This window comes from Microcebus murinus, chromosome 12, assembly GCF_040939455.1.
Source record: "Microcebus murinus isolate Inina chromosome 12, M.murinus_Inina_mat1.0, whole genome shotgun sequence".
Classification (NCBI taxonomy): Eukaryota; Metazoa; Chordata; class Mammalia; order Primates; family Cheirogaleidae; genus Microcebus; species Microcebus murinus.
Window position 1 is genome coordinate 9,820,875 of NC_134115.1, and position 22,632 is coordinate 9,843,506.

At 54.3% G+C, this 22,632-nt stretch overlaps 1 protein-coding gene across 9 annotated transcripts in view; it reads left to right on the forward strand.

Annotated features, from left to right (window-relative positions):
- Window positions 1-22,632, forward strand: part of WNK2 (WNK lysine deficient protein kinase 2) — a 126,063-nt gene that overhangs the window by 34,069 nt on the left and 69,362 nt on the right. For all 9 annotated transcript variants that reach the window (XM_076008515.1, XM_012747149.3, XM_076008510.1 and 6 more), the window contains exons 2-6: window positions 3,985-4,157; window positions 5,314-5,534; window positions 11,367-11,524; window positions 15,016-15,104; window positions 16,619-16,838. In XM_076008515.1, the coding sequence (XP_075864630.1) occupies window positions 3,985-4,157; window positions 5,314-5,534; window positions 11,367-11,524; window positions 15,016-15,104; window positions 16,619-16,838 (861 nt within the window). The remainder of the gene's footprint in view (window positions 1-3,984; window positions 4,158-5,313; window positions 5,535-11,366; window positions 11,525-15,015; window positions 15,105-16,618; window positions 16,839-22,632) is intronic.

Sequence of the window (22,632 nt, forward strand, 5' to 3'; positions counted from 1 at the left end):
CCTTTAGACTACCAAGCCATGTGTCACATGGATTAAAAATAGCCCAGTGGCACAGAATATAAAATAAGATCTCCTCCTCCCTTTCCAGCCCATTGTTAACCATTTATGATTTTCATGTCTTTAATTTATCAGCTTTAGCTGGCGTCTGCCATGAAAAGTGAAGATGGTAGCACATTCGGGGTACTTTTCCTCCACCTCTCATTTTTTGTTATTTATCTAGAATGCGAACATTTTGCTGTGAAACCACAATGAAATCTTTCATGTGTTGCTCTTGGTTGATGCTAAGATTCTGGCAAAAATAACTTATGCTGTAAATGAGACTGTGAGTTTTGTCTAGAATCAAGGACTGGGCCCACCGAAAGGGGATTGTAACTGAAACACCATTGCCCAGAGAAGGCTTCGTGGGCGAGCTGGCCCAGCTGAGCCCCTCATTTCCCCCCGAGCTTCCCTTACCCCTAGGGACCTTGAGGGTCAGTGTGGCCACATGCCTTTCTGTTTTGTTGTGCTGTTGTGTGGAAATGCTTCTCCAGTAACTTGTTTCACCTGGAGTTCATGAGAAGTCAACTGTGGGTACTTGTGTGTCTGAAAAGGAGTTTGGACCACCCAACTTGATGTGCTTGGCAGGGTATAGAATTCAGAGTTGGCACTTTGAGGACACTGCCTGTACCCAGTGTCTCTGATGAGACTTGTGGCCCATCTGGACCGTTCCTTTGCAGATAGGACTTGCCCCTGGTCCCTGGGATTCTGAAATTTCACTGGAACAGGTCTGGAGGTGGGTCATTTTTCATTTTCTCTGACCTGGCCTTGGCAGGCCCTTTTATTCTAAATCATTCCCCTTCCAGCTCAGAGAAATGCTATTCTGCTATCTATTTATACTTTTGATGTCTGTTCTTAGAACTCCTGTTAGACATTTGTTTGACTTCCAGGTGGTTCTTTCATGTCTCTTAATGTTTCTCTCTTAATTTCTTTCTTTCATCTACTTCTCTCATTTGGTCTTGGGATGTTTTCACTTTTTTTTTTTTTTAGGAAATGAAAAATTGAAGCGTAATTTACATATAATGAAACACAGAACTAACTGTGCAAGGTGAGCCTTGACAAATGTACACACAGGTGCAACCTATCTCCTCTGTCACCACATGGAACATTTCCTTTGCCCCTCCAAAATGCTCTCAGCTCCCACTTCTACCCACCCCAGAGGCAACTCTAGTTGTGATGCCATTCCCCATGCATTAGTTCTGTCTCTTCCAGAGTCTCGCATCAAAATGGGGTCACACTGGGCATACTCTTTTGTGTTTGGCTTCTTTTGTTCAGTGTGATGCTTTTAGCATCCGCCTGTGGTGCTGAGAATCAGGAGTGTGTCCCTTTTTGTTCCTGAACTGTGTTTCTGTTTGAGTGGGTGTCCCACAGTGGGTTTCCATTCACCTGGCCATAGACATCTGGGCATTTCCAGGTGGGGCTGTGATGAACAGAGCTGCTGCAAACATCTGTGTGCCCGTCTTTTGTGGACTTATGTTTTCCTCTCTAGGTGGTTCCTGGGAGGGGAGTGGCTAGACACAGAGCAAGTGCCAAAGACTTCTCCAAGGGTGGTGCCACCTTGAGCTCCCAGCAGCAGTATGCGAGAAGGCGTCAGTTGCTCCCCAGCTGCCCAGCAGTAGGAATTATCACTCTTTTTAATTTAGCCTTTCTGGGGGGTATGAAGTAGTATCTCAGTGTGGTTTTTAGTTGGCATTTTCCTCGTGACTAATGATGCTGAGCACCTTTTCATATGCTATTAGCCATTTCTGTATCTTCTGGTAAAATATTTGTTCATGAGGTTTTTTTTTCATTATTGAGTTAGAGGTGTTCTCTCTGTATTCTGGATCTGAGTCCTTTGGCAGATATGTGCATTAAGAATAGTTTCTTCCAACTTGTAGGTTGACTTTTATATCCTTAAATAATCTATTTATTTATTTATTTATTTATTTAGAGACAGAGTCTCTTTATATTGCCCAGGCTGGTCTCTTAACTCCTGGGCTGTAGTGATCCTCCTGCCTCAGCCTCCTGAGTAGTTGGGATTACAGGTGCGTGCCACCATGCTTAGTTTAAAAAATAGTTTTTGATGAGTAGAATATGTTTCCATTTTATTATCTATAGTAAACATTAACTTTTTTGTATTATATTTAGTGTTGCATTGGATCACGGAATATCTTCTTTTTGAAACAGTGAAATCAGCCCCGGTTTTTATTTGTAGGAACTCTTTTTGTTGTGCCTTTTTAAATAGAAACTTGCTCTTATTTGTGTATGTCAACTTCTTGGGTCTTTATGGGAACAGCAGTTAGATGGTTTTGAAGTTGCCCTTGGTCTCTGAATTATTTGTTCTTCTGGGTTTGGCTATGCTGATGGTTTCTCTTGGTATTATTTGTCCCTGTCTGTGATCGTCCGTCTGCAATCCCACTTAGGAGTGAAGGGCCCGTGAGGGTTTCTGTTGTGGGGTGGGGGTCTGGCGGGATAGCAGGAGGAGGAATGGCCCGAATGGTGTAGCTGCCGCCATTTGGGACCTAATTCCTTAACAAGATGAGTCTGGTTGTGATCCTGTGGCCCACTTCTCCTCTCTGTGTTGTATTAGTCTGGCTTGATGTCTTTAGGCTCCTCCAGAAGGATCTGGGGGTCTTGGCTTGCATTTCCTCTCACCTGTGAACTCTCTGTTCAGCTATCCAAATTCACCTGCTTTCTGTCTCCCTGGAATTCATTAGAATTTCGCTGTTCTGTCTTTAGTTGTGTTTATGGTTTCCTTCTGAAAATACACGTTTCTTTTCTGACATTCCTGTGGGAGGCAGGCCTTGCTCTGTGGGCCTCTTGGACCAGGACCAGGAGGTAATGCTAGGGGCACAAGCTTGGCTGGAGGTGAGAGGGGTGGTGTGCTTTTGGGGTGGGGAGAGGCCTCAGCTGGGCCTGTGGATGTGGGATTTCATCCCACGGGGTGAAGTTGGAAACACAGAGGTTTTGTACCTTTGTACCTTTGAGGTTGTGTACGCTCTTTGGGTTTATTTTGAGTGCTCATAGTGAGACTCCATTGAAGGATTTCGGGAAGGGAAGGGAAGGGACGCATCCAGGTGGGCTGCCCTGAGGAGTGAGGCAGGGGTGGGGTGGTGACGGATGGGTGAGTGTGGACAGGGTTGTGGGAGCTGGGGGCGGGGGAGATGGCGGATGCTGGAGCAGATGGAGGTAGGGTGGGTGCCGCTGGGATGTGTTCCAATGTGGTGCATGGTCTTGGCTGTCCCTTCTTGGGACCGTGGGCAGAGGGTGTGTATGGGGGACACCGGGGTGCAGCATGCACCTGACAAAGATTGCCAGATGATGATGGTGGTGTTTGTCTGTTGTTCCCTGTTTAAACTTGAGGTCAGTGGTTAGTTTGGCGGGCTGGAGCTGCACACAGTGGCCTAAGGATCCAGGGCGGTGTCTGCTGTGTCCCGCACCAGAGGGCCTGGCTGCTTGCTCGTCGGTTTTGCTGGAGCTTCTCTTACTCCTCTGTTCTCAGCTCTGCTCTCAGGCACCTGTCAGTGTCTCCTCTGGTTAATCTTCTAGGGCCTGAGCACTTCCTCCAAGTTGTGTATACATTAGAAATAAACTGACATTTCATTCTTTTAACAAACTCAGAAAGTGAATAATTGTCAGGGGAACAAAGACCTCAAGATGTTTTTATGGAAAAAGTGCATGAGCTTGTCAGTGTGGATTTATGGGACCCCTCTGGCTTCCCAGAACTTCTTTTTGCCGAGGTCCCTCTGCAGGGGCTGCTTCCAGGGTCCTGGGAGCTCGGCGGTCACAGTGCAGGTGGCCAAGTGCCCCTCTCGTGCAGCCACTCAGGCCTCTGTGGGTAGAGGAAGGGCTGGTCCTGCCACGTGGTGCTGCCGGGACTTGCTGCTGTCTCTGAGGCCTTGGGCCAAACCGCCCAGTCCCCTCCTGTACCCAGTTTCCTGCCCACTCAGCATGTGTCTCTCATTCCAGGACCGGAAGCTCACCAAGCTTGAGCGGCAGCGGTTCAAGGAGGAGGCAGAGATGCTAAAAGGCCTGCAGCACCCCAACATCGTGCGCTTCTATGACTTCTGGGAGTCCAGCGCCAAGGGCAAGCGGTGCATCGTGCTGGTGACCGAGCTGATGACATCAGGGACACTGAAGACGTAAGTGTTGCTGCTCATGGGCAGGTCCTGGTGTGGGCGCGGGGCCACCTAGGTGGGCAGGGCAAGGTCCTGTGCTGCGCCTGAGGTCCAGCATCCCACCTCTGAGAGGTGTGATAAATCTGTGTCCTCCTGGCAATAGGAAGCCCCTTCCCCAAATGGGAAGGAACAAGTCAAAGCAACTCAGCAGTTACTCCTAGTATTTTGCTCTCTCCGGTCTCCTGTGACAAATGTGACCTGTCACTCAGACACGGAAGCTGTCCCTTCTTCCCCCTTCTGCATGGGATGCCAGGAGGTTTTTTACACCCCTGTGAGATGGTTCATCTGTCTGGGGTGCCTGGGCCTTGCTTCTTGGTTCTGTTTCTGCCTGGGAGCCAGGGCACAGTCTGGTGGCTCAGGAAGCAGCTGCAACAGGTGTTAAGAGGCTGGGCAGAGTGCAGACCAGGGTGCAACAGGGTCCCAAGGATGTTTACGTGGTCAGGGAGGTGTCTGGAGTTGGTGGCCATGGCAGCCTGTCTCTCCTCGCTGAACCCCCTGTCTGCACTGTGGGGATGGGGGCTTCTCCTCTGGGTGCACACCCTGGGACCATCTGAATTGTTCTGACACCTGTGGCCTCAGGCAGGGCCTCAGCATTTTCTCTCACAGGTGAATTCGTAGTGAGGGGACAGCCCCTCTCCCAGCCTCACCTGCTTCCACCTTTCAGGGCACTGCCCAGAGCAGGCCACACAGGTACCCAGTTGCAGGAAGGGCTTGGCCTTCTTCACCTCTGGCCCCACACCACTCATCCTCACCCTCACCCTAAGCACCTGCTGGCTAGGACTCTGTCTTGCCTCAGGTGACTTACAAAGCCAGCCTGGCACCATTTCAGGGTGAGATCAGTGTGGTGTTTGGCAGGCGCTTCAGCAGGTGGGTCCCGGTGTGAGTGGAGTGGTGGAGGGTGCTGAGCCCGGCCTGGCTGCCTGCTCGGGGGCCTGGCTCTGGCTGGTGACCCCTGGCAGGGGCAGAACTATCCAGCCGTCCTCTCTTGCCTTCACTGCTTGTCATAGGTGGGCCCTGCATGCATGTGGACAGACTTGGTACCGGGCCCGAACAGCGTTAGCGGGGACTTTGCATGGGGGCGGCTGCCGGTGAGCCGCGTGGTAAGCCTCCTCCACCCCAGGTACCTGAAGCGGTTCAAGGTGATGAAGCCCAAGGTGCTCCGCAGCTGGTGCCGGCAGATCCTGAAGGGCCTTCTGTTCCTGCACACGAGGACGCCGCCCATCATCCACCGAGACCTGAAGTGCGACAATATTTTCATCACTGGACCAACCGGGTCTGTGAAGATTGGAGACTTGGGCCTGGCCACCCTCAAAAGAGCATCGTTTGCCAAAAGTGTCATAGGTAAACCTATTTCTTCTCCCCACCGGGCAGAATTTGAGTGTCCGGTTTTGTTTGGACACCCCAGATCTGGTGTGGGAGGCCCCGTGGAGAAGGGGCCCTCAGGCCGGGCATGCAGGTGGTCCCTCTGAGCCTCCAGTGGCTCAGCCGGGGGGCCCTACCTGCCAGGTGGATGCGCTGCCGCTCGAGCCAGGACATGCTGACACAGTCCCTCCCTCCCTTGCGGCTCCCACTCTGTCCAGACTCTGGCCCTGCGGCTCTTCAGGTTCACCCTCTGGCTGCGGGTCAGGTACCAGCCCCGATCATCTGCGAGGGAGGGGGCGGGTGCCGGCGCCCGAGGTGCGTGTGGGCGCTGTGGCACTCGGAGGAGGGAAGGAGGCCACGGGCGCAGAGGAACTAGGGAGGTTTGTGGCCGGCGATGCTGGAGCTGGTCTCAGCGGGCGGGGAGGGGAGCACGCAGGCTGTGAGGCCCAGGGAAGTGACAGCTTGGGGTGTCTGAAACACACATACCTGGGGGAAGGCACAGAGTGGACGTTACACTCAGGCCGGGGAGTTCAGGTTGCTGGGTGTTTCTGGCCTCCCTTCATCCTCAGTCCTCAGCTCAGATCCTCTCCTCTGAGCAGCTTTCTCAGCTGCCTTTTGGGGCAAGGTGCTGGGCCCTGGGGCAGCCAGCCCGTAGCTGCTGTGCGGAGACGACAGGTCTGCGTCATGCCGTGTGCCTGGCCTGGGCGTGCCCCTGGCACAGCGGGCACCAAGTGTCCACTGGTCTGCGATGATTCTCATGGGCTTTGAAACCAGCTTGTAGAGGGGCCTCAGAGCAGCTCTTTCTGGGGTTTAAGATGCCCGGAAAGCTCCAACATGTGTAGGGCCGGCAGCTCGGGTCAGGGCTCAGGAAGCCCAGATGGCGTCAGGTTGGGAGATGCCCCTTCGTGTAGACCTGGCGAGTCCCTTGGTGTGAGGGCTGGTTCCCCACAAGCAGGACAGAGAGTGGTCAGTCTCGGGGCTTTCTGAATGCATGGTTTGGCTGCGTGTCTCTGTCGAGCTTGGCCTGTTTGGGGAAAGTGAAACCCTAGAGCTGCTTTGGTGTATGGTATGTCTGGACTGTGACATCTGGAGCCTCTGGCAGTCCCCTGGGGAGCCAAGTGATGGGGAGCAGGGGCGGACCCAGGCCTCAGTTTCCCTATCTGTGAAATGGGTGGAGCAGGAGAAGGTCTGCATTCCATCCTGGAGGGACTAAGATCAGGGGCCAGGGCTGTGGAGAGCCCACACCCTGGGGCGCTGAGCTCTGCACAGTTAGGGGCAGGTTTTGCCAGTTTGGCCTCAGAAGTGGAGGGGTCCTGGTCTCAGGCCCTGGGCACAGGAGGCAGGAGGGCTGCTTGGGGGTCTCTCGCCTCAGAAGCAGACATCAGGACAAAGCACGCCCCATGCTGAGGGCTGGGTGTTTCTGGCAGGCACAGTGGGACCTTGAGCCCCACATGGGTGCCTGGCTCTGTGGGGTGTCACATAACTTTTGCTCAGCCGGAGCCCAGGAAGCTGTGGGCAGAGAGGCTTTGACCAGGAGTGTCCTCAGTTACCCACATTCCTAGAGAATGAGTCATGTGACACCCTTGGGGCGCTGGGCAGAGAAGCCCTTAGCCAGGGGCCAACTGCTAGGTGGGGGTGCTGTGGCCAGGTGGGGGGTGCCCCCTGGCACCATGGAGGGCCCTCCTTGGTGGCGCAGGCCTCTTACCCAGGTGTCCCCACAGTCTGAACAGGGGCTCCCTTCGGGCCTATTAATAGGAAGCTGCCCCAGGCTTGTCAGTAGGGTCCCCTGGCCTGTGACCTGATTGCTGGATGCTGCCCCCCACGTGCTGGCCCTGGTGGTGAACAGGCCGAGCCCTCCTGGGTCTTGTCCTCCTGGGCTCCATGGTCCCATCAGAAGGACAGCCGTAGGCCATGGCCCTGTCTCCTCAGGAGGAGGGTCCCCCTCTCGGTGACCCTGGGGGCAGTTGGTGCCGTGGGCTGTTCTGCCGCGGCTGTGCGGGTCTCCTGCCGTAGGTGCTGCGGTTTGCACTTCAGCGTGTCCTGCGTGAGAGGCCTGTGTCGGGGCCGGCTTCCCAGGGCTGTTCTGAGAGGGGAGTGGCAGGATTGAAGGGATGGTGTTCCTGTGCCCGGAGCTGTCTTCCTCGTGAGGGCCCCAGACATCACCCCTGGGGCCCACCCAGGTGCCACCTTCTTACAAGGTGTGTGCTTGATGTTGCTAACCAGGTTTGGCCTCCTGGGCCCCCCACCCTCACCGTGCGTGTTTGGCTGGTCTGTGTGCTGGGCCGGGCTTGGCCGGGCCCAAGGGGGATGGAGATGAGGGAACACAGTCCTGCTGCAGGTGCCCACGGCTGCACAGGCCACCTGAGTAAGCAGAGTCCTGGGGGCCTTGGAGGTGCCCTGCCCACCTGGAGCGCTTCCTGGAGGAAGTGATGATGGAACCAGGCCTGGTGGTGGGTGAACTGAGAAGAGGCCAAGGTGAACTAGGGATAGTTGTTCTGGAAAAAGTCTCAGGCTGCCTGGGATGGGCTGGGCGTGCCAGGCAGAGGATGGGAGAGAGATTGCGTTGTTGGGCGGCCATGGGTACGTCATTTAGACCTTCCTTGCAGCCATCATAGACAAGACCTGGAGGACTCTGGGGGGTGTGCGGTCCCCCCAGCAGGTGCTGCCTGCCCGTCCACCACACTGAGAGACAGGGAGGTGAGTTCTGTCTGTCTAGTGAGAACGCGGGTGAGGGCCGTCTGTGCTGGTTTGGTTTTAGTGGAAACCATAAGGATAGTTCGGGCTAGGAAATCTTTGATTTCCGTAGGGAAGTTTATCTTTATTACAGATCTGGAAACAGGCAGACTCTAATGCAGGGTCGTTTTTACAGGCTGAAAGGTGATTTTAAATGTGCCAGGCTGGATCAGGTCCCTCCCTCCTCTCACTCGCTGACCACCCTGCAGGAGCTGAGACCCCTCACAGCCGCACAGGCCGAACCACACCCACTTCTCTTGTTAAAAAAGAGGAAAGGCCACTCTGACGGAGCCTGTCTGCCTCCTGGGAGTCTGGGGGGCAGCGCAGGGGCTCACAATGCCTGATGACATGGGTCTCAGCTAGCGGAGTGAGGCGGGGCCTGACACCCTAACCTGCACATGCACAGCTCTCTGCAGGGACCTCAGGTGCGGACAGGTGTGCGGGAGGGGCTGGGCGTGGGGACTCTGCAGCTGGCAGCTACCCACAGAGCAGCATGGTAGGTGGAAATGTCCACTAGACACACGTGTATGTATATGAACCATGTTATTTTTAAAATTAAGATTTTTTATTTATTTTTTATATTTTTGAGACAGGGTCTCACTCTTGCTCAGGCTGGTCTTGAACTCCTGACTTCAAGGGATCCTCCTGCCTCAGCCTCCCAAGAATGCTAGGATTACAGGCATGAGCCACCATGCCCAGGCTGAAATTCAGATTTAAATCGCCACAGTGTGAGAGAATGTGTGCCAATGTCAAAGTACCAGCATCTAAGCGCATGTGTAAAGTGGGTGCTAGTTATCAGGGTTCCTCTGCCCCCACTTGCAGCTGCACCCCCCACCTGCTGGCAACCCCAGCTTGCCTGCCCCGGAGCCAGGCTGTCTGGGCCTTGGGTGTTTCTTGTGGAGCAGGGTCCTTGGTCCCTGAGGGTCTCAGAACAGCTGGAGCCCAGGAACCCTGCTGCCTCCCGTCTGGACCCTGGCGCTGTGCTGGCAGCTGGGCGAGTGGGGTCCCCACAGGTGCCAGGGAGGGCTGGCTCAGCTCCTGGCTTCCTGCTCAGCAGCCCTGGGGATGGGGCTCCCTTCGGACTCCTCCCTTTGGACAGAAGTGGCTGGGCTGAGATGAGGGCTCAGGATGTGCCCCTGAGGCTTCTTCTGGTTGGCCCCTCCTAGCAGGAAAGGGCTTTGTAGTGGTCCTCTCTGCTGTCACAGGGGAAGTTATCCCTCAGCGTCTCGGGGCTCAGGTAGTGCGGGTGTCATCGTGGACAACCGGGAAGGCCCCGGGGAGTGAGTTCTTCCCTCCTGCAGCTTGGGGCTTCCTGGTGAGTCAGCCGATGCACTTGCTGTGTGCCCACTGCCACTATGGCGGTGGCCGTGATGGTCTGGGCCCATCCAGGACAGGACAGGGGGGTGGGAGGGGCCAGGGAGCAGTTGTTCACATTGTCACCAGGCTGGGCTTGGAGCTGTAGCTCAGGCCGCTCCTGCCAGTGGCCACCTGCGTGGGGCTTTTGTGGCGTCTCTGCTTCCTGCCCCAGCCTGGGTATCACATTCCCAGTTCAGTGACAAGCTTAGGGGTGGAAGGAAACTTTGAAATATTAAATTAAAAATTCCTAGGGTAGCAAATTTTCAGTATAATTATGTGGCTAAAAAATCCAAAAGGATAAAATTCCCAGTGGAAGATCCCTCTGACTCAGATTATGTTATGTCTCATGAATTCTTCCAGAGTTCTGTATGTGTGCACTTACATCTAAACATACATTCTTGTTTTCCCCATTTTGATCCAAAATGTTAACTTTTCCTTGATTAACACGTAATACATGTTAAACTGAAATGGGTAAACAACACTCTAACATGTGCTTTTTAATGCAGTAATGAGTTTGCATCTGCTTTTTAAAAGAAACTTAGAACATCTTGAAAATCTTTCAAAGCTAACAAATATCCAGATGTTGAAAGCAGCCTTATTGAAGTCTCTGGTCCCTTTTTCTTTTTCTTTTTCTTTTTTTTTTGGCATTCAGCTTGATAGACATTGAATAGGACCTATTTTAATTAAAGGGTTTTGGTTTTCTTTTTACAAATGCTGTATTATTAAAGCAAAAGATTATAATAGAAAATTTAAAAACCCCCAAACCAGTGTAAGTAAAAGAAATATCAGCTATCGCCTCACCTCACAGATATTATCTCACTCTGTGTGTGTTGTGTGTGTTTACGTAGTTTGAAACCAGTGAGCATGTGTGTGTCATCTTGTATCATTTTACTTAGCTGTCATAAGTTTGCCATGCCCTTGAGACGTCAGTGCAGGCTGGGCATGGTTGCTCATGTCTATAATCCCCAGCACTTTGGGAGGCCGAGGCAGGAGGATTGCTTGAGGCCAGGAGTTCAAGACTAGCCTGAGCAACGTAGCAAGACCCTGTCTCTTAAAAAAAATAAACCTCAGTGCAAAGAGTGGTTACTGTCTTCACAAGTCTGGAACACCTGTTGGGTGGGTGGTGTCTGTCCCTCCCCTCCCCTGGTACTGTCCTCAGTGGTGTTGGTGGTCTTATGCTACATGACACTCTCCCCTCTCGTGAGGACATGCCCACAGTGCCTAGCCATTCCCCTATCAGAGGACATTTGGGGCCTTTCTGGGTTTTGGCAGTTATATGCAGCTCTGTGATGCCTGCCAAGGTTCTGTCTGCTGCAGGGTGTCTGAGTGCCAGCCAGTGCCGAGCCTGTCATCAGGATCACGATGTCCACACACGAGAGTGTGCCCAGGGTTTTGCCTCCTTCTGGGTCTGGACAGTGTCCTCTGGGAAGTCACAGTCTCCCAGCTCTGTGGGCAGGGGATGGTGCTATAAACTGATTTCTACTCCTGGAATCATGAGGTTGCAGGTGGAATTTTTGGAAACTGCTATTTGTAGAGCATGCCTGTTTCCTGAGTGTGGGGCAGGGCTGGCCTTGGGCACCTGGTGTTCTGAGGGTACCATGGGACAGGCAGGGGAACATGGGGCTCTGGGGGGCCGAGGCTCCTGAGACACTGGCTCCTGGCATTCCTGGGCCCAGGAGTCAGAGTCCAGCTGACTGCTGTGTCTGTTGCTCCCGGGCACAGGTACCCCTGAGTTCATGGCCCCTGAGATGTACGAGGAGCACTACGATGAGTCTGTCGATGTCTATGCCTTCGGGATGTGCATGCTGGAGATGGCCACCTCGGAGTACCCCTACTCGGAGTGCCAGAATGCTGCGCAGATCTACAGGAAGGTCACCTGTGTGAGTCCACCTGGCCACCTTGCTCACAGGGACACAGTCATGGGCTGGGGACATGCCCTCGGCTGGGTTCTGTGTGCCTTGGTGAAGTCCGCTTGGCAGCTGTGTAAAGAAGGAACCAGGCTATCTTACGGATGGGGAGCTGAGATGGTGATGAACATGGCACCATGGGCAGTGCTTAGCCATGAGCGTCACTTGTGCAGCTGGGACAGCAGGGAAACTGAGACACAAAGAGGCCAGAGGGTTGTCCAGGCTGCCTGACCCCAGAGGCCCCTCTGGCCTGCCCCGGGGCTGCTGGATTTTCCATCTTGTTTATTTTGAAACAATGGTCTGATTTCTTTTCCAGCCAGTTACCCCTAGACCAAGCGAGTCTGTAGGCAGTTGTCAGCGTCGGGCAGCTGGGAACGTTAATCCCTTTTTTGCTGTCGCTGTGATTTTTGAGTTAATCTGATGGCTTCAGCTGTACAAACAGATCCGTCTTGTCCTCCCTCTTTGGCGGGGCCTGCTGGGTGGAGGGAGCACAAACAGCACTTCCCAAGGCAGAGTGGCTGGGCCGGGGCTCCCGTCTCTGCACTGTCCTTTTGCTCCTGTGGGGAGGCCTGGGACGCCTGCAGAGCAGGCCCTGATGCAGGGTCCCTGGAGTCCTCACCACCTCCCCCTCAGCCTGGGTTGCAGGCCCAGCCTGGCAGCCCCGCTCTGCAGGATGCCTGCCCGGGAGGGGCTGTTCTGTGCCTCAGCACCGCTCTGCCCTGGGCGGCCGTGTGGCTCCATGGCTGCTTCTGTGGATGCACAAGGGGCATGGCTCTCGACCCTCCTGCCTGGCGTGCAGATTGTACGTGTTTGGTTATTCTGAGCTGTCAGTCACCTGTCGAGAGCCCCTCTGCGTAGCCCTGAGGACGTGGGAAGGCAGCAGAGTTCTCTGCAGGCGGTGCTGTGGGCGTGGGTCAGAAACCACAGAGAGGTGCAGAGTCCCTGTGGGTGCTGGGAGGAGAGGGCACCCGTTGGCTTTGGGCAGCAGCTCTTGAGGGAAGCCAGGGCCGACTGTGGTGGGAGGAACCGGGGGTCTCCAGAGACTTGGGGCTCCATTTGTGAAGCCTCAGCGGTGCTGTTGTGCGTTGGGGGAGGGGCCCCTGGGTTCCCAGAGGGGCATGGACAGTGGTCTGTCAGGGACCTGGCTGGGACATGGGCCTGGTTGTCCTCCTCAACTCTGGCCCTGGGGGTCTTCACTCATGTGTCTGCCCCCAGGCTTGGGGGCTCCAGCAACCAGGCCTCAGTGGGCATGCCTCCCTCCCTCCCTCCCTCCCCCTGCCTTTGTGAAAATGTATGCTTTATGCTCTCTATATTTGAAAAAAAAGCCAGGAGAAGCTTTTAAAGGCTAAATATTATTATTATTTTTTTTTTTTTTTTTTTTTTTTTTTTTTTGAGACAGAGTCTCGCTTTGTTGCCCAGGCTAGAGTGAGTGCCATGGCGTCAGCCTAGCTCACAGCAACCTCAAACTCCTGGGCTCAAGTGATCCTTCTGCCTCAGCCTCCCGGGTAGCTGGGACTACAAGCATGCGCCACCATGCCCGGCTAATTTTTATATATATATATCAGTTGGCCAATTAATTTCTTTCTATTTATAGTAGAGACGGGGTCTCGCTCTTGCTCAGGCTGGTTTTGAACTCCTGACCTTGAGCAATCCGCCCGCCTCGGCCTCCCAAGAGCTAGGATTACAGGCGTGAGCCACAGCGCCCGGCCAAAGGCTAAATATTATTGAAGGAAGACAAATATGATAGTTGATGCCTTCAATGTGTTTAAAATATTTTTCATTAGTTGCCCATATCTCCCTTCAAAAAAAACCAACAAACCAGCAGATAGCAGACAAAACCTGCCTCTACCCCCTGCCCCTGAAATCCTGTGTCTGGTTGCTGGGTTTGCACTCTGCTCCTTTCATGCATGGCCATTGCTGTCCAAGGAGGGCTACCCACCTCAAAGCTGCCTGGCCCATGGCCAGCAGTGACAACAAATAGTGCTCTTGCATCCTTGGCGGGTGGAGAAGCCCAGGTGTGGTTAGAAAGGCCCCGCTCTCTGGGCAGCATCCCAGCCACCTCATCACCGCAGTGCCTCCGCCAGCCTCTGAGGTGACGGGGCAGCTGGAACAGGAGGCCCTCGTGGTCCCACCTGGGAGGCTTTGCAGCCAAGCTCTGATCAACACCTTTCCAGAAACTGACTGCTATATTTGAGGTGTTAACCCCAGTATCAGATTCTGCAGCTTAAGTGAAGGTGCTCGCTGCGTGTTGTTGCCGGGGTGATGGTTGCTTTGACAGATGCAGGGGGAACCTGAGAATGTGTCCTGCATAGGAGACCTAAATGGTAGGAAACCAGGCTGCTGGCTTCACACAGTGGGGAGGAGAGACTTAAAGGCAGGATCCCAGTGGCTTCACACAACTCTCCAATTTATTCCCTGCTCTGCTTTATCTTGCCTGTGGCTTGAGCTTGTTGGATCTGTGGGTATACAGTTTTCATCAAAATTGGAAAATCTTTGGCCATCATTTCCTCAAGTATTTTTTTAGCCCCTCTGCCCCCCCGAATCCTGTCCTTCTGTGACTCCAGTTTTGTATATGTCATGTGCATATTTGGCCCTTGCAAGTGTACCTAATTCAGAAGTGAATGGGACGGAGCTTCAGCAACCATCTGATCTACTGCTACGTCTTCAAGTTCATTCATTTTTTCTGCAATGTTTAATCTGCTGTTCATCTGCTCCTGTGAAGCTTTCAATTCAGATGTTGTGCTTTTCATCTCTAGTTCCATTTGGTTCTTTTTTTCTATCTTTTCTGTTCCTCCTCATGTTCATTTCCTTTAAATACTTGTACCTAGCTATAATGAGTTTTAAGTCTTTGTCTACAAGTTCCAACATCTCTCTCATTTCCACGTCTATTTCTGGTGATAGTTTTTCTGCAGTGTCATGGGTCATATTTTCCTGTTTCTTGGCATATCTAATAGTTTTTGATTGGATGCTGTACATCGTACGTATTGTGTTATTTCCTGACCTGTGTGAACTCTGGGAATTGTTCTGCCTGCGTCTCCCTGTTGTTCTTTGCCCAGCCCTGTGGGATTGACTGTGCACTTTGTGGGGCCCATGTGCAGATATCTGGGGCTCTTTTTGCGGTGTTGCTCTCTTCTTTCCAGAACTTCCCTGTGGCCTCCTCAGCCTCCCTGAACTCTGAGCTCCATCCCGAAGCTCAGTGGGATGGCTGGGCTCTGCTGGCTCTGAGCAGTGGGCCGGGGCTGTGGGAGGGACTGGCTCACCTGTCCCTTTCTCTCAGAGTCCATATCAGGCACTGCCCCATCATCTGGTGTCTGAACATGGCCACTTTGCGTATTTTTTCCAGTTTCCTAGTCAATTGTGGAGGTTCAGTCCAGCCTGTGTAGTCAGTCATGGTTGGAGAGGGGTCCCCTACGCTGTGGGCAGCAGCTGATCGGGGTCAGGTAACTCTGCTCTCCCATTCCCAGGGTATCAAGCCGGCCAGCTTTGAGAAAGTGCATGATCCTGAAATCAAGGAGATCATTGGGGAATGTATTTGCAAAAACAAGGAGGAAAGGTAAGTTTCAATGTGGTGTTAGGTTCTGGGTCTCTTCCAGCTGAAATCATTCCAGCTGGCATTTAGCACCGCGTTCCTGACAAGAGGGAACTTCAGAAGACAGGAGCCTGTCTCAGGACAGTGTGTGCAAGCATGTCAGCAGAGGCTGCTGGACATGTTGGCTTTGGGTGCACGTTGGGGAGACACCAGGCAAGGAGGTCAGGTCCAGCGTCCTTCTGTGCTGTCCGGGAACACCCTCCTTCGCTGGCTATTGCTCACCAGCCCAGCCTGTGGCGTCTGAGTGCCTGGGCCTTCCCCTGCCCCTCCTTGCTTTTTCTCTGCATTATGGCAGGTGGGCTTGCCCATTCCCATGGCCTTAGAGGACATCTCCATGCAAGGGGCTCCAGATGGGGCTTCAGTCCTGGCCTCCCTTCTGAACTCCAGGCTGTATATTTTATGCATCTGATTGTTTGACCCATCTCAAAAGTAGCATAACTCCAGCCATTCTGCAAAGCCAGCTCCCCACCTCAAGCAGGGCCTGTCTTTCACAGCTGGTCTTCCCTCCCCGCAAACAAACTGGGGTACACCCACCATCTGGTGTGACACCCTCAGCAGTAGGCAGGGATGGATTGTTGATACTCACAGCCACACGATGACTCTGCAGACATCATACATGGAAAAAGCCTAACCCCAAACAGTACGTGTTGTGTGGTTCTGTTTATACTAGAGAAGAGAGCTCATTAGTGGTTAGGGATGCTTGTTTGGGTGACAAAGCTGTGCAGAACCCAGAAATGGTCAGCAGAACGACACCCGACAGCAGAGCCCTGGTTCCCTGTATAGGGCCCTTCTGTGGCTGGACACTGGCTCGGGACCCCTGGGTTCTGCAGGTCCTTGCTCACCCTCGACACCTACTCTCCCCTCCCCTCTCCTCTGCCTCACCAGTCCCTCCTCCTATACAAGGCCCCCCACCCCAAAATGTCATCACTTCATGGCACTGAGTTAGGGGCTTGGAGTGGAGGTTCCACCTCCTCTGTGTATATTTTAGTCCTTTCTGGGGCCAGATGTCTCTTGTGACAATTGAAAGCCCCCCCCAGCGTGGTAGCAGGGGCTGTATCTGCATCATGGGAGGCCTGGTGGTTTCTAAAATTCTTTTTTGTATTCATTGAATCTCTTTCAATGAGCATGTTTTCTTTTTATAATGAGAGAGAGAAAAGGAAGTCTTAAAACAGTATGTAGTAAGACTTTTATTCAGATTGTAATTTTTTTGCTCACCCCCTGGGAGTTAGGAAAATACACACTCAGGCAGAGCTTGCCCACCTGGTAGTAAAGTCAGAGGACTTTCCAACACGAGAACAGGCCGGGGAGCACAATGTTTAGGGCCGAGACATTTGGGTTGAGGCCTCTGACACTTAGGTGCTCGGCAGGTCCACGTCCTCAGCCGTGGCTTGTGTGGCCACGCCAGCCACAGTAGCAGGAGTGTGGGTGCAGAGGCCCCCAGCGCCCATGCCCCTGCCTGTCAGCTGCTCTTCCTTTAGGTATGAGATCAAGGACCTGCTGAGCCACGCCTTCTTCGCAGAGGACACGGGCGTGAGAGTGGAGCTTGCGGAGGAGGACCATGGCAGGAAGTCCACCATTGCCCTGAGGCTCTGGGTCGAAGACCCCAAGAAACTGAAAGGAAAGCCCAAGGACAACGGAGCCATAGAGTTCACCTTTGACCTGGAGAAGGAGACGCCTGACGAGGTGGCCCAGGAAATGGTAAGCACGCTTCCTGCCGCCACTCGCGCCCAGTAAGTGGGTGTCAGCCGAGCCACAGGTGAGTCTGGGCTGCAGGTTTTGGGAGCATGTGGTTTCCAAAGGTTAGAACAAAAGCACTCCCCAGGGGAACTTGTTCCAGAAGGAGCATGAGCCATTGGTGGAGAGTGGCTGGCGTGGGCTGGGAGGGTCTCGCAGTTCAGCCACTCCTGAACGGTGGTGGTGTGGCGTGGGTGGCAGTTCTCCTCCCCTGCACAGAACTTGGGATGAGCAGCTCTCGGCAGGGTAGTGCAGGACTCACGTGTGTGAGTGGAGAGGATGGTCCTGTATTTTCCTGGATAGAGCTGGAACCCATTCCACTAAGTGAAGTATCCCAAGAATGGAAAAATAAGCACCACATGTAGTTACCAGCAAACTGGTTTCACTGATCAACACCTAAGTGCACATATAGGAATAACATTTATCGGGTGTCGGGCAGGTGGGAGGGGGGAGGAAGGGATGGGTATATACATACAAAAGAGTACGATGTGCACCGTCTGGGGGATGGACACACTTAAAGCTCTAACTCAGGGGGGATAGAGGGCAAGGGCAATATATGTAACCTAAACATTTGTACCCCCATAGTATGCTGAAATAAAAACTAAAATAAAAGAAAGTGGAGAGGGTGGAACAAGAACTTTGAAGGGTTGGAGAGGCCTTGTTTGCTTTGGGAAACTCTTGCCAACTTTGCTTCAATGTGGTGGCTTTGGGTTTGGGATCTTTGCCTTTCATTGTTTATTTATTTTTATTTTTATTTTTTAGGAGATAGGGTATTGCTCTGTCACTCAGGCTGGAGGCTGGAGTGCAGTGGCATGATTGTAGTTGACTGAAGTCTCTTAACTCCTGGGCTCACGTGGTCCTCCTGCCTCAGCCTCAGCCTCAGCCTCTCAGAGTGCTGGGATTGTAGGCGTGAGCCACCACACCAGGCCCATGCTTTTCCTTTTGTTTTGGTGACACTGTTGTGGTTGTTTTGGTTTCTGGTACTTTCTGCCCAGAAAGGCAGTGGATGGGGTGCGTATCCATCTTTTCTCTCCTTCCTGGTCCTTCTGTCTGGGTGAGGAGCTGGTAGGGTGGTGAAGTGCAGCAGTAGCCACTTTCTGCTGGGGTGTCAGGCTGGGCCGCATTGGAAGGGTCCCTGGGCTAGGGTGGCATTGGAAGGGTCCCTGGGCTAGGGTGGCATTGGAAGTGTCCCTGGGCTAGGGTGGCATTGGAAGGGTCCCTGGGCTAGGGTGGCATTGGAAGGGTCCCTGGGCTAGGGTGGCATTGGAAGGGTCCCTGGGCTAGGGTGAGAGGGCCAGTGAGATGGAACCGGCCGGCAGGGATGGAAAGGAGAGGTCCAGGTGCAGGTCTGGGTGGAGGAGAGGCCTGGCTGATGCCAGGTGGTAACAGTGTTGTCCTAATGATTGTACAGGGTACATGGTGCAGGGATATGGAGGTGGGACAGCTCTAGAGCCTTGAATGCCAGGCTAGATTATTTTGATTCGATTCTCTAGGCCTACACCATCCAGGGGTAGCCACTGCCCATCTGTAACTGCTACAATTAATTAAAATTTAAAATTCAGTTTCTGAGTCTTACTAGCCACATTTCAAGTACTCAGTACCATGTTAGTGGCTCTTGTCTAGAATGCTGGGCATTTCCGTCATTGACGTGCTCTGTTGGGTGGTGCTGCTGTGGGCTGCAGGGGCAGCTGAGGTTTCTGGGCGAGCACGGTGTGGTTACAACCTCTGCTCGTGTTATAGGGCTTGTTTGCTGGGCACTGGGCAGCTGACCCCAGAGAGGGACAGTGGTGAGAGCCTGGCCTGGGAGGGGCCACAGGGCCAGTGGTGCCTCCTGAGAGCCCCAGTGTGGGGCCTCGTTGTAAATTACAAAAGATGAACAAACTTAGACAATCAGACAAATTGAAACAAGGGGGATGAAAGTCTGCCCTGGAACAGACAAAAGCAGGAAATTCACAAGGGGGAAAACCCATGCCATGTGAGTGTAGGAAGGCTGTCCGTATTGCAAGTTAAATAGTTGAGCTTTAGAAATAAATGAGCTACTAAGTTTTAGTGGAAGGACTGAGCAGAAATAAACCCAGCACGCTCTCTGCTGAGGAGCCCTGTGTTCACATGGCATGACCACAGAGGTGTGTGTCCTTTTTTCTATTTTTGTTTAAATAAACTTTTTGCTGTTACAAGTGTCTTGGGCTGATGGTTCTTCACAAGCTTTGCTTCTCCAGGCCAGGCTGAGTTTCAGTGAGGGGCGGACTGTGCCCTTGGGTGGGGGCTCGGAGGCGGGAGGGCCGCCCACCCGGCACAGGCTCGCGCAGGGCCAAGCTACAGGAGGCTCCACTGGGAGGAGGAAACCTGAAAGGTGTGTGAGCCCTCAGAGCCAGGAGGAGGGTGTGGTGAGCTTTGGGTTTGTCAAGCCGGGAGACTCTCCTCCTCCTGGCAGCGGCCCGTCCGTGGGGGTATGTGGTGCATGAGGGGCTCGATGGGGCCTTGGGTGTAGGTTGTGCAGCAGGTTGGTGCAGGAAGGGTACGGCAGCCTTGCAGCTGGGCTTCCTGCAGCCAGGACCTCCCAGGGGGGAAGCTGGAGCAGAGCTGCTGGTGGGGTTTGCCAAGTGGCTGAGGGGTCCGGGGCCCTGGGGCTGCAGGGCTGCTCGGGTCATGCCTCATTGCCTCATGGCACCACCAGCCTCTCCACAGCTGCGGGAGGGGTGCTCCCAGTGGGTACCTGAGTACAGGGCCTCATTGCCTGGAGGGAGGAGACGCCTCCTCTGGCTGCTGGTGCCCTGGCCAGGGCTCTGCCTTCCCCTGGACAGTGGCCTGTGTGTGAGGCTGTGATCACACAGTGAGGGTAGCTGCAATGTCCCCCAGGCTGGCTTCTCTGCAGGACTGTGAACTGGCTACATAGTCACCCTAGATGCTGTAAGTGGCACCTGTATTCCTACCCATCCCACCCCTACCTGGCTTGTCCCTGGTCACATCTTGACCCAGGCACAGAAAGCTCTCCTGTGAGCAGATGTAATGGGGTCATTTAGGTCTGTGCTTCCTGGGGGGTCTTTCATGGCTCTTGATGACCTCATGTGGTGCACAGAGGTACATTTTCAAATTTAATCACCACAGGTTTGCTGTGACTTGCATTCACATAATTACTAGCACATCCATTCTGTGACTTCAGGAGCACCGGCTCTGTTCGTGGATATGATAGTGTCCTTCACACTTTCTTGGCAGATGGCAAGTGCTGAGTGCAGTGCTGTGCAGGCAGCGTGCAGCTGTGAGCCGAGCCTTGGGTGCTGGCCACAGGCTGGGAATGTCCTTCTGGGGGAGCTTGCTGGCCACTCAGTGGGGGGACCACTGAGGGCCACCAAGGAGGAAGGACAGGCTGCAGGAGTCTCACACATGTGATGGGGTGAGGATGAGCAGGGTGCTGCACTGGCTCTGGCCTTACAGGGTGTGTCTCTGTTGGGGTGCCGAGGTCTGGGCTGATGGCAGGGATGGGGTGGGGGAGGGTTTTGCTATGGGGACATCTGCTTAGGGTAGAATGAGGTTCTCTCATTCCTTCTATGCGTATGGTCGGGGTGCTGGACTGGGCAGGGCGGGAGAGATTTGGGAACTGAGCCGGAGCGGAGCACCGATTCCCATGCGGGTGGCACATCCTGGGAGGTGCCCACGATTGCACCCAGGCGGGCTCCAGACGTCTGCGCTTCAGCCAGACCTCGCTGCCTCCCAGTTTGGCTTTGGTTCCACCGTCAGATCATGACGGTGCCCAAAACGTGCCCTGGACCAAGTGCTCTGGACTCTGCCCAGCTGCTTCTGAAGCAGGTGAGCCAGGAGGAAGCTCCTGGGATCCGGCTGGTCCTGGGTTTCATCAACACGGAGACTCTGCTTCCTGGCCCCGCTGCCTCCTGCAGGGCCATTGTGGACGCGGCTGTCCCCTCAACCACAGCCTCCTGCGCCTGTCACCACACAAGTGCCTGGCACTTGGCTGAACTCCTGGGCTGGGTTCTGCGTCAGCACACAGCGGAGGCCCTCTGCCCCCGGCACCTCTCCCCGCCCCACACTTTTTCATTGTGAGACTGGCTGCCTGTGGAATAGAGCATCCGTGCAGAAGAAGGGGCACGGCCTGTGTTAGGTTAAAGAGCGGTAATGAAATAGCGCACATCCTCTACTCTGACAAGAACAGGGGAGGCCAGTGCCTTGCGAGCTGCCTGTGACCAGCCGAGCGCCACATGCATGGCGGGGATCACGCTGCGAGCAGGGCCCTGCGTGTGCCTGTTGCGCTTTCAGCTCTTCCCTGCCGCTCACTCGGCCTCGCGGCTCGATGTGGGGCCCGGGGCCTTTCCAGGTCCTAACCTCACCCTCCTCCTTCCCGCCCACCTGAGACACCAGAGTCCCTCAGCGGGCCCGGGGCCTTCCCACCTTCTCACCACAATGCCCTGGAAATGAAGACAGGCCAGGGAAGTGCCAAGGCCTGGGCCTGAGGCCGTGCTTGTTCTTAAAGCTGAAGCTAGCAAGTGTTCGGTCTGCAATGTCCTGGAACCCAGATGAGACTTTCTTCTGGAGGGGCCTGAGGATGGGGCGCCGTTCTGCTCTCTCTGAAGTCAGCTCTCAGCACATACCACTGGGGATGGTGCAGGGCGAAGATGCCCCAGAGAGAGGCAGAGGGAAGGGCAGGTTCTGCGGGACCGGGGCTGGCTGTGATCTGGAAGTGACCTCTCTGCAGTGGGATGCCCCAGGGCAGGGGGTGGCAGTCCCAGCCCTTCCCTCCACCTGCATGACCTCCAATGATGGGACATGCCACTGTGGCAGAGAATGTGGCTAAGTTCTTCCGTGTTTGGGGAAAAAATAGAAGAAATGCCTTGGAGTAGAAGGCTGGGGGTGACGGTGAAGACAGACTCAGAAGAAGAAACAGTCCGTGGGCTGGTGAGCAGCAGAAGATAGAAATGACGGCAGGTGTGGTCTTAACAGCCTCTGGTCAGGTGTCTGGGCCATGGTGGGTGAGGGTGGGGCTGCCGGCCTGGGTGTGACCCCGAGGCCACTGAGTACCTTCAGGACAGCCCAAGCTGTGTGCTCACCAAGAACGGAGGCCCCGGCAGAGCAGGGCTGGCTGGCCTCCTGCCCCCAAGTACCAGTGACCGGGAGGACCCCTGTCTCGGCCTCCCTGTGAACCGCCTAGGGTTGGAATCGTTCTCTGCGGCTCCCTGGAGAAAGGCCACTCCCAACTCTGAGGCCAGAATAGGGCCTGGCGCCCGGTGCTTCCTCCAAGAGTGTAGACCATTGCCCTCCTTTCCAGGTGGGCTGCCCCTGCCACTAAGCAGCCTTGGGGCTTGGGTCAGTGGGGACCCCAAATGGAAGCGGGTACCCCTGACTGAGCTGTCAGCCTCTGGTCACACCCCGCTGACCCCTCTCCTGAGTCAGGAAGTTCCCATTAGGAAATGTCATTCTGTCAAACAGAGTTGCCTTTCGAAACGAAGTTTGTCGGAATAATCACAAACTTACTGAGAAATTACAAGGGCACGACAAAGAACTGTTTATTTTCCGTGAACTGTTTGAGAGTAAGTGGCCCACCTGAATCCCCTTCACCCATGGACACTTTCAAGTCTGTTTCCTGCTACCTGGGACACTTCCCTGCACAGCCAAGCGGGCAGCCAGCAAGCAGAAGTGTCACCAACGTGTGCACCCCCACCCCCGCCCTCAGGCCTCTCAGGTCCCCAGATGTGCTGGTGGTGCCATCACCTGTCCCCTTGGCCCCTTCAGCCCCTGCTTCCGCGGC